At 32.8% G+C, this 12325-nt stretch overlaps 1 protein-coding gene across 2 annotated transcripts in view; it reads right to left on the bottom strand.

Moving 5' to 3' along the window:
- Positions 1–260: 260 nt before the first annotated feature.
- The window catches only part of LOC103609646 (disintegrin and metalloproteinase domain-containing protein 18-like), a 51988-nt gene continuing 39923 nt past the window's right edge, over positions 261–12325 (bottom strand). The window contains exons 5-7 of one of the 2 annotated variants that reach the window (XM_008593947.1): positions 2424–2500; positions 1793–1970; positions 261–553 (exon numbers count right to left, since the gene is read on the bottom strand). In XM_008593947.1, the coding sequence (XP_008592169.1) occupies positions 506–553; positions 1793–1970; positions 2424–2500 (303 nt within the window). In that variant the 3' untranslated portion in view covers positions 261–505. Of the gene's footprint in view, positions 554–732; positions 1971–2423; positions 2501–12325 lie in introns of those variants that run through there. The other variant, XM_008593946.1, reaches the window with a different exon arrangement.

Below are 12325 nucleotides of genomic sequence, written 5' to 3'. Positions count from 1 at the left end.
ACTAGCATCAGACCTCTCTAGTTGGCCGTCTTGGGAAGGTCCCCCATAATTGTGTCTGATGACCTTGCTCCACTACATTAGAAAATATTGATATTTTTAGTAGTGATATTTATAGATTTATTTCTCCACATACTATATGCTAAGTAATTTTTATATATACAGTTATTTAATGTTTTAAATAATTGTGAGATGGGTATTAATTTTATTATTGTGTTTTTATACATGAGGAAATATAAACACTTTGAAAGGTTACGTTACCGAAGTTCTTGTGAACACTGACTGAAAGACCTGGAATTCAGACCCAGGGAGTGTAAAATGTAAGCTGTTTGTGTGTCTTTCAATGCATCACAGTGGGGGGTGACTGCAAGGGAGGTATCATTTGTCTTTCCCAAAGCACGTTCACTCTTTCACATTTTTTCCTGCCACAGATGAGCACTCATGGAATCCTTCAAAGGGTTTGCAATTTGCTTTCTGTGATAGTGTCACCTTCACTCGTGGTCAGTCTTCACCTGGGTCCAGTTGTGATGACAGCACACAGATGGTTCCCAGGGAGCTAGAATGAAGTTCGGGATTACTTCTTAGTTCCACTGAAAATGAAGCTTCGTTTCTATATATGATTGTATTTTACCTTTTTTGTGTTTCTGAAAGGGCAGTTTTGTTGACCTGTACTCAGACCAGTATTTTAGCCAAAACAAATAATAGCAAAGTAAAGAAACAATGAGATGGAGTTTGTCATATATTAACTTCAAGTTTTATTCATTTTTATTTTGTTTTACTTCCTTTGAATGTGAGATCCAGTATTGATGAGAATGTGTGAACAGAAATTTATTTATTTAACACTGATGATCAAATGTAAAGTTGTACAAATATTCAAAAGGGAGAAATTAATATACATCAAAAACCTTTGGAAATATGCCCCACTGTTAGATGCAATTATTTATAAGAAAAGTGTGATTGCTCATAAATCTGGTACATTCATGCAGTTTATCTATTTAAAAACATATAAATATATAAAATATGATATAATTTGATAAAATGTATGAACTAAGGTTAATATGTAGGAAACAGTATAAAAGAATATATATATCAAAATGACAGCAGGGCATTCTGCAATACATTTTGCTTTAGAAAATGGTTACTTTTTCCTTATATATGTATATATTTAATATTTTAATATATATATTAACCAATGTTATTTAATTTAAAAATAATAAATGTAACTAAATTTAATAATATGTAAAATGTGCATTATCCTCTTAGGAGCAAAGTGGAAACTTCAAAGAAATGTGTATCGCTAAATCATTTTTTGTTTAAAAAAACTATGCCTTTATACATATACATTTATAATTAGGCATATTAAGGCAATTAGAACAAATGCTCCAAAATTCTAAGAGCACTATTTCTGGACAATGAGGTTTTCTAAACAAAGAAAATGTACTGGAAAAGAAAATGCTTACAAAGTAATAATGAGAAAATTTGAGAATCGTTTTATTAGTAGGATGCAAATTCAGTGAAAAGCAACTACGTATACTTGCATAAAAATTCTTGCAACTTGAAAAACACTGTAAAAACTTTGATGATTTTTAAATTATGCATTTCTATATCTATTAGATTTTCTAAATATTATTTGAATAAGAAAAATATTTAAAACAAATACACTACAATAGAAACTTTTTATATAATGAATATCAATTTATATTTGCTTTCCAAATGTATCAAATCTCAAAATTTCAAAGTGAATAAGTTTATAAAAGTAAACACAAATGAAGATATCATAAAAGGGAGAACTCACTTCTGATCTGACAAGAATCCTGTCGGACTGATCTGCGTACTGAGTCATAGGATAATTTTCTTGTAAGAGGGAATGATTGATTTTATTATCCTTTATTTGATAAAGCATATGCTCATATGTTGATGAAGTTTCCAATGGTTCAATTCCATAACTGATACTCTCAAACTGCAACAATCCTCTAAATATTCAAATATAAAAAAGAGATAAAAATATAATTAGTATATATTTCCCACTGAAAAATGTAAATCACTACTAAATAAAAATATTTCATATAAATTTTACAGTGGTCTTTGTAGTCTAATTTCTAAGAATCATCCCATCTTACTCAGATTAACTTTCAAATTCAACTTAATTCCCCTCTTCTGTGTATTAAGCATTTGCAGTGTGGCTAAAAATGTGAGTACTCTTTATGGGGACTGAAGCTTATTCTGCACAAATTTTATAACTGCAAACCTGGGATAGGGACAAAGGATAGGAGAAATGATAAGAGAAAGAGAAGAACAAAAAGAAAATATATGAGAAGAAACACAGTCTAATTTTTTGTTCTTCATTCTACCCTTCAAGAGGTTTCTGAAAAGTAAGGGCGCACACAGTGTCTTTAACTGTGTATGTCTCTGGAAAATGCCATTACCTGAGTCCAGAGCAAATGTTTAGTGTCACAATTGATTTTGGAATTTCTGCAGCATATCCTTGATAAAAGCAATGACCCTAAAAGGAAGTATAGAAAGATACATTCATGAATGATTTGTAAGTAAATGTATTCGTTTTATCCTTACTTCCTAGATATCATCAAATATTCAGATTTAGACGCTATCATAACATTATTTGTCAGATATACGATTTCCTTGTTATCTATCTGCATTATCTTCCTCTAAACGTTTTTCTGCCTGTGAGTAACCATTACTGCCATCCTCCCCCAAATAATTCTTTTCATAATTCTAAATTTTTGACAACTTTCTTATCTGCATCTTTTCTTTCTCAGCCACATTTTCTGAGTGTATCGTCTGTAACTGCTAACTTGATGTAACTGACAGTATTCATTTGACTGTTAACTCTGGACATTTCACTTGTTTTTTCTAGGTTACTCAAAAATATCTTAACTGACATTTTCTAATCTTGATTTCTCTTTAGTTCACCTTAGAGATAACTTACTGTCCTTATTTCAAATTCTCCTCCCTATTAACTTTTGCACTTAGTCTTTCCCAGTTCTCCCCTACTGTTCTTTCAGGAAATTTTCCTTTTCTGTCCTTTAAATTCTAGTGATATTGAGAAACAGACCTTTTTCTCTGTTAATCCTATTTTATGAAAAGTTTAGTGGCATCAAATTCTTTCCTATGGATGTATCTATAGGTCATTAGATCCCAGACTTACAAGGCCATCAGTGGTCATTTGGCAGAACAGATTTATCCCCAGTGGCAGTCAGCAGAGCCTGGGTGCGTCAACCCACCCCACATGCAATACTCACTGACAGCAAAGTGCCTGAAGCCCACACAACATCAGGGCAAGTGAAATCTAACCAGGGAGATCCACATCTTGCTCTGCATCAAGCAACAGCAGCAGCCACCTGCATCTGCACTGGTGCCAACAGAACCTTTAAGTGTGACCCTTCACGAAGAGGTAGAAAGCACTTCTCAATCCTCTACCCAGAAATAGAAGGCAATTCAGACTCGGCAGCTCCTGGCTGCACACCCAAGGGAAGAAGGTGACCTTCATGATGCTGGCCAGTGCTCCGAGAAGCAAAAGATGGCCCAAATAGAATCTGTTTACACCCAGAAGTACCATCAGAGATATAGTGAAGCACAATGACATCCAGTAGCTGAAGAACAGCCAGGGAAAATGCTCTCCATTCCATGAGTCTTTTATCAGCCATCCCCATCCGGTAATACCACCTGGCCCAGAAACATGTTATTGCTGAACAACCTATAGCCGAACAACCTAAGATGCAGCAGGAGCTCCAGCAGACCCAGAGATTAAGCATAGCACATTCTTAATATATAATGCAATAATGTTGAAAGTCATTAAATTGTAGTTGGAACTAAATTGTAGTTGGAACAAAAGACAACACTAAATCTAAACTTAAAAATGGGTGCCTGCCTTCTAAAATAAAAGATTTAAATAAGTTCAAGAATCTTCTTGTCTAAATATTAATAATAAAATCAAAATCATTCATTATACCAAGGACCAGGAAAATCACAACAAAAATAAGAAAAAAAAAATAGCTGATGCCAATATTGAGATGAGTAACATGTTGGATCTGTCAAACAAAGATTTGAAAGCAGCCATAATTTTAAAAAGTGTATCAATGGATATAATATAAATCGCCTTGAAATAAATGAAAGAACAGAAAATCTCAGCAAAGAAATAGAAGGCATCAAAAAAATCAAATATTAGAACTGAAAAATCTAATAAACAGAACAGTGAATCAGCTCTATAGTTGAGTGCAGATGGTGGAGGATAGAGCCATTAAAGTTGAAGAGAGACTATTATAATTTACCTGATCTGCAAAATTGAGAAAAACAAACTGAAAAAATGCACACATCCTCAAGGACTTGTAGAACAATAACAAAAGATCTAAAATACGTATATAATAATGTTAGAAAAAGAAGAGAATGAACTTGGGGTTGAAGTAGTATTCAAATAAATAATGGGTGGAATTCTGGTCAGCAAGATGGTGAGATAAGAAACTATGAACCCTCCTTCCCCCCACAAGCATACCAACTCAAGAACATTCCACTTAAATATTTCCTATATGAGAAATAAGAAACTAATATAAAGGCTCCTGTGCCCTGGGAGGGTGCAAACCAGACTCACCAAAGATGGTAGGGAGGTTGGGAGCACACTCTTGTCAAATCTCCTACCCCAGAGCTTTTTCCAATGCACAGATACCAAAATAGCAAGTCAAGTAAAATGAAGAATTGGGCAAGGATATTTCAAACAAAGAATATAATAAATCTTCACAAACTGACCCTAATGAAATGCAGTTATATGACTTACCTGACATAGAATTAAAAATAACTCTAATTAAGATACTGAGTTCAAGAGAACAATGCATGAACAAAGTGAGAATTTCAACAAAAGAATAAAAATCTTTAAAAAGCACCAAAGAGAAATCATGCAGCTAAATACTACAATAACAGAATTCAAAGATTCAGTTGGGGATTACTATGGTTTGAATATTGTTAGCCCATACCAAAACTCATTCTGAAGTTTGATCCCCAATGTGGCAGTTCAGAAGATGAAGCCTAGTGGGACATGTTTGGTTCATGGGGGCAGATCCCTCATGAACAGACTAATGTCCTCTCTTTTGGTGGGGTGAGTGAATTTTGCTCTATTAGTTTCCATGAGAGCTGGTTGTTTCAAAGAGCCTGGCACCTTCTCTTCCTCTCTAATTCATTCTCTCTCACCCTATAATCTATTTGCATGTACCTGACTCTTCTGCTTTCTACCATAAATGGAAGCAGTTTGAGGCCAAAACCAAATGAGGCTGCCCCAGAATTGAGAGCCAAATAAACTTCTTTTCTTCATAAATTTCTTAGTCCCAGGTATTCTGTTATAATGACACAAGTGGACTAAGATAGGGCTTCAAAGGCAGACTAAATCAAGCAGAGAGAGAGACTGATCAACCGAAAGGTTACTGGAAATAGTTCGGTCAGAGAATCAAAAAGAAAAATGAATAAAAAGGAATAAAAGCAGTATAAGAACTTATAAAATACCACCAACTGGGCCAATTAACACATTATGGGAGTCACAGAAGAAGGAAAAAGACCAGGAAGTTTATTCAAGTAAATAATAGCTTAAAACTTCTCAAATATGCAGAATAAAATTAATATCTAGATTCAAAAAGCCCAAAGATATTAAATAAGATAAACCCAAAGAAATCCACACCAGGCACATTTTAATCAAATTGCCAAAAGTTTACAAAAAAGAGAATTTGGAAAGCATCAACAGAATAGTGACATATAATGTCAACCACATAAGACTATTGGCAGATTCTCTCCTTTAAGGAGAAACCTTGCAGGTCAGAAGGGAATGTGATGATATATTTAAATTCCTGAAAGAAGAACAAAAACTGCCAAACAAGAATACCATATAAGGCAAAACTATTTTTTTTTTTTTTTAATGCAGGAGAGATAAAGACTTAGACCAAAAAAAAGGTGAGGGAATTTATCACCACTCAATCTGCCTTACTATAAATGCTAGAGGGAGTGCTTCTTCAAGTTGATATGAAAAGACACTAAACAGAAACATTATAGAATAAGAAAATATAAAACTCATTGGTAAAGGTAAATATATATACAAATAAAAATACTGTTTTACTGTAATGGTTGTGGATAAATCACTTTTTAAGTAAAATAGTTAAAAGATAAAGGTTTTAAAACATATAACTAAAACATCTGTCAAAAGATACACAGAATCAATAGATGCAAATTGTGGCATCAAAAAGTAAAGTATGGGTAGAAGAAGTTAAAACGTAGTTTTTGTAAGTGATGGAAATTAAAGTGATCAGCTTAAAGTAGACTGCTGTAATTAGAGATATTTTATGTAAGCTTCATGGTAACCATATATATAATACACATGTACACACATATACATATACATATACATGTTACACATATCACAAAAATAAGGGAAAGGAATGAGAACACAATACAAACAATCAAAAAACACAATGGAACCATGCTATAGAAGAAAAGACAAACAGCAGAAATACAAGACTAACAGAAAACAAAAAAGATGGCAATAGTAAATACTTCCCTATCAATAATTGCTTTAAATGTAAATATATTAAACTCCCTAATCAAAAGAAACAGGTGAATGGATAACAAAGTAAGAGCCAACTACAAAGTCTATAAGAAACTCATTTTAGAATTAAGACCACACATACACTGAAAGTGAAGGGATCAAAAACGATATTTCATGCAAATGGTACCAAAAGAGGACAGAGGTTTCTATCATTATATCAGATAAGATAGACTTTAGATAAAAACTTTCACAAGAGACAAAGAAAGAGGTTTTACAGTGATTCAAAGGTCAATACACTAAGAAGATACAAATTATAAGTATTTATTTACCCAATATCAGAGCACCTAAATATATAAAACTGAAGAGAAAAATAGAAACACCAATAAGAGGAAACTTCAATACTCCACTTTAAAGAACAGAACATCCTAAAGAAAGACTAATGAGGAAACAGAGGACTTGAATAACACTATAGACCAAATAATTCTAACATACATACACAGAACACTCTACCCAACAGCAGCAGAATACATTCTTCTCAAGCACACATGGATCTTTTTCCAGATATAGCACGTTTGGCTACAAAATATGTCCAACAATTTTAATAAAATTGAAATCATACCAAATATATTTTCTGAACACAACAGAATGAATCTAAAAATTAATAATGTAAGGAAAACTAGAAAATTCACAAATAAGTGGAAATTAAACAACATGCTATTGAACAATCATTGGATATAAGAAAATATGATATTAAAAAATACCCGATGACAAGTGAAAACAACAACCAACCAAAATACTAAAACCTACAGATGAAACAAAAGCACTAGTAAGAGGGCAGTTCATGGCGATGTATGCCAACATTAAAAAAGAAAAAATTATTTCAAGTAAATCACATAATTTTTACCTGAAGGAGTTAGAAAATAAACTTAGCCCAGAGTTAACAGAAGTAAGAAAATAACAAAGAACAGAAATAAACAAAAGAGAAAATGGAAAAACAATATAAAAAATCAACTAAACTGAGTTCATTTTTAAAATGATAAAAAACCATTGATGACCCTTAGTTATACTAAGAAAAACAGAAAAGACTCAAATAAATCAGCAATGAAAGCACAGACATTATAGCTGATTCCACAGAAATAAAAAGATTATAAGAGAATATTTTAATCAATTATGCATCAACAAACTAGATAACCTAGGAGAAATGGATAAAGTTCTAGAAACATACAACCTACCAAGACTGAATTATGGAGAAATAGAAAGTCTGAACAGACTTGCAACTAGTATGAAAATTAAATCAATAATCAAAACCTCCAAAAAATGAAAAGCCCAAATTAGACAGCCTCACTGCTGAATTTTACGAAAAACAGTTAAATAACACTAATTATTCTCAAACTCTTCTAAGAAATTGAAAAGGAGAAAACACTTTCAAACTCACTTTATGAGGCCAAAATTACTCTGACACCAAAGGCAAACGAATGTACTGCAAGAGAAGAAAACTAAAAGACAATATCCCTGTTGCATATAGATGCAAAAATTCTCAAAAACATACTAGCAAACTGCATTCAACAGCTCATTAAAAGGACCACACACCGTGACCGAGTGTGATTCATCTCTTGAATGTAAGTATGGTTGAATATAACAAAATCAACTAATGTGATACACCACATTATTTATTTATAATAAAAGAAAATAATAAAAGAAAATTTACACGATCATCTAAATAGATGCAGAAAAGCGCTTAACATAACCAAAACCCTTTCATCATAACAACTCTCAGCAAACCTGGAATAGAAGGAAGTTATCTCAATATAATAAAGGTCATATACGAAAACTCCATAGCTAACATAATTCTCAGTGGTGAAAAACTGAAGACTTTCCCTACAAAATCAAGAACAAGGCAAAAATGCCCACCCTCACCATTTCTATTCTACGTGTTACAGGAAATCCTAGCCAGAGCAATTAGGCAAGAAAAAGTTATAAAAACCTAACTCGAAATCAAGAAGTAAAACTGTTTCTGTATATAGATGGCATTGATGGCATAACCTCAAATATAGAAAGCCCTAATGACTCTTCACATACACACACACAAATATATTACAACTAAAAAAACAAATGTAGTAAAATTGCAGGACATAAAATCAACATTCAAAAATTAATTTATTTCTATATATTAATAACAAGCTATATGAAAAAAGTAAATAATTTAATTTACAATAGCACAAAAACCAATAAAACACCTTGGAATAAACTTAACTAAGGATGTGAAAGACTTGTATTCAGAGGACTATTTACAAAAGAAATTAAACAAGACATAAATTAAAAGACATCATGTCTGTGTATTGGAAGACTTAATATTTTAAGATGTCCATAATAAGCAAACTCCAAAATGAATGAGTCCAAAGTAATCCACAACTAAAAACATCATAATTAAATAAAAATAATAAAAAGATCTTAAAAGTGAGCAGAGACAAATGACACATAAACTTTAAATAAACACCAATTTGAATGACAGTGAATTCCTCATCTGAAATCATGAAGTCTAAAAGGAAATATCCCAGAAGTTTTCAAGTTCTGAAAGAATAATACAGTGAAACATAAATTCTATATCCAGCAAATTTATTGTTCAAACATGAAGAAGAGAGTAAAGAAGTTTTCAGACAAATGAAAACTAAGAGATTTTTTCACTAGTGTACATGTTCTTAAAGAATGGCAAAAAAAAAAAACTGTCAAAAAAACAAAGAAAATTATATTACAAGAAGGCTTGGAACACCACAAGAAATTAAGAAAAGCAGAATGTAAATATAATGGACTATCTTTTCCCTCATGAGATTTAAAATCCTGTTTGATGGTTCAAACACAATTATAGTACAATTTTATGTGATGCTTAATACATATAGAGAAATAATTATATTTTAAAAGTGTGAAGTATAAAAAAATTAAATGGAAATAGGGTTTTACTACTTCACTTGATGTGGTAAAAAGTTCATAATACTAGGCTACTGTAAGTAATTGTGTATGTATATTTTAACACCTAGAACAAAAATACTTTAAAATATTATAGATGAATCAAGAGGAAATCCTAAAAATGTTCATGTAACCCAGAAGGCAAGAAGAGAGAAACAAAGGAATGAGAAATAGAGTGAAAAAAGATACAAAATAATATTATGGTAGATAAAAGCCCTAATATATTCATAATTACTTTAAATATAAACCAAATGAAAGACTGAGTGCCAAAGTAATTTTTAAAAGAACCCACTTGAATGCTTTTTACAAGAAACTATTTTCAAACATAATTACATAGGTAGATTGATAGTAAAAGAATAAAAACATATATATCATGCAAATATAAAAATAAAGGAGTGACTTTATTAGTATCAGATAAAGTTGATATAACAGCAAAGAAGTCTGCTAGAAACAAAGAGAAATATTAAGATAAAAGCATCGATTTATCAGGAAGACATAACAATCTTAAATGCATATTCACCAAACGTCAGTGATTCAAAACATGACCCAGACACTAACACTGCTAAGAGAGAAACAGAAATAAACACAATAAATGAGTAATTCAAAACGCCCCACTCAGTGATCGATAGTACTAGACAGAAAATCAGCAGGACTGTAGAACTGAACAACGGCATTAATCAACAGGTTCTCCAAGACATGTATACAGCCAACAGCAGCAGAATATACATTCTTTTCACACACCTAAGAATATTTACCTACACGCACAATGTGCTAGCTCATAAGACAAACATCCACAAATTTACAAGTATTGATTTCATACAGGGTATGTTCCCTAAGCATAATGAAATCAAAGTAGAAATCAATTACAGACAAGAAAAAAATCTATAACACTTGTAAATAAAACAAGACACTTTAAAAAATATTTTACTGAAACATTGATTGTACATATTTATAAGGTACAGAGTTATATTTCATTACATATATGCAATGTGTGATGAACTAATCTGTAAATAGCATATTCATCACTGTGAAACTTTATAATTTCTTTGTAATGTGAACATCTCGTCTCCTCTTTTCTAGTCTTTTTGTTGTTTTTGCTTTTGCTTTTTTATTTTCTTCCATTTTAGAGATTGCCTCTTCACTCTGTTGATTATTTCCTTTGCTGTGCAGAAGTTTTTCAGTTTTATATAATCCCATTTGTTTATTTTGCTTTTGTTGCCTGTGCTTTTGAAGTCTTAGTCATGAAATCTTTGCCTAGTCTTTCCTCTTGTAGTATTTTCCCTGTGTTTTCTTCTAGAAGTTTTGTAGTTTCAGCTCTTATATTTATGTCCATAATACATTTTGAGTTGATTTCTGTGTATAGTGAGAGACAGGAGTCTAATTTTATTCTTCTATACAAGGATATCCAGATTTCTCAGCACTGTTTATTGAAGAGGGTGTCCATTCTCCAATCATGTGTTCAGCACTTTTGTCGAACATCAGTTGGCTGTAATTATGTGGGATTATCTGATTATTTGTATTTATGTGGCTTTTCTATTTTGTTCCATTGGTCATGTGTCTGTGTTTATGTGTCTGTGTTTAACCATACGCTTTGGTTGGTTACTATAGATTCATAGTATATTTTGAAGTTAGGTAGTGTAATGCCTACCACTTTTTTTTTTTTTTGCTCAGGATTGATTTGGCTATTCCAGGTCTTTTCTCATTCCATATGAATGTTAGGATTGCCTTCTCTATTTATGTGAAGAATGACATTGGTATCTTGACGAGGGGTGCATTGAATCTAAAGGTCACTTTGGGTACTATGGCCATTTTCACAACATTAATTCTGCCAATCAATGAGCATGGAATATCTTTCCATTCCTTTGTACCCTCTTTAATTCTTTTGTCAGTGTCATGTAGTTTCCATTGTAGACATCTTTCATCTCCTCCATTAAATGTATTCTTACGTTTTTTATTTTTTAGGTAGCTATTGTAAATGGGCTTGCTTTCCTGATACCTTTTTCTGCTGGCTTGTTGTTGGTGTATAGAAACTCTACGGATTTTTGTATATTGATTTTGTATCCTGCAGATTTACCAACTTTGTTTATCAGTTCTACGTTCAGGTCCCCCAATATTATCATAGAGCAGAAGCATCTTCTGTCACTCTGAAATGGACTTTTGGAGGGAGACATACTATTCCTTTCTTTAGTCTCTGCTGGTGACTCTCCTTGTGTCAATGCACTCCAGTAGCTGGTGGACCATCTGAGTGGTTGTGATGTCTAGACACTTTTATGGCAGCAGTGCTTACTGTGGTGGCTGGGGTGGGCCACCCACATGGAGGTGACGTTTTGGCATGCTCTTTGGCCCTGACAGTGTGCCTGGGTGTGGGCGGGGGTGTCCAGTCCTCAGTTCCATGCCCCGGGCAGGGCCATGAGGTGCTGGTGGTGTGCCTGTAAAGTGCAGTTTAAATCCAATGGTTCTTTGGTAATTTTTTGTGTTATGTCTGTCCAATGATGAGAGGGGTGTTGAAGTCCCACACTATTATTGTATTGGTTGGGTCTATCTCTCCCTTTAGACCTAATAATATTTCCTTTATATATCTTGATGATCCAATGTTGAGTACTGATGGAGTATGGATGTGTTGTCCCCTCCAAAACTCATGTAGAAATTTGATCTCCAATGTGGCAGTGTTGGAAAGTGATTGAGTCATGGGGGCAGATCCCTCATGAATGGATTAATGTTCTCCTTGGGGGAGGGGGGATAAGTGAGTGAGTTTTCACTCTATTAGTTTCTATGAGAGCTCGTTGTTTAAAAGAGCCCGGCACCTCCTCTCTCTCTCTCTCTCTC

The sequence above is a fragment of the Galeopterus variegatus genome, unplaced genomic scaffold (genome assembly GCF_000696425.1).
Source record: "Galeopterus variegatus unplaced genomic scaffold, G_variegatus-3.0.2 Scaffold9889, whole genome shotgun sequence".
NCBI lineage: Eukaryota > Metazoa > Chordata > Mammalia > Dermoptera > Cynocephalidae > Galeopterus > Galeopterus variegatus.
This window is presented reverse-complemented; position numbering and strand designations above follow the sequence as displayed.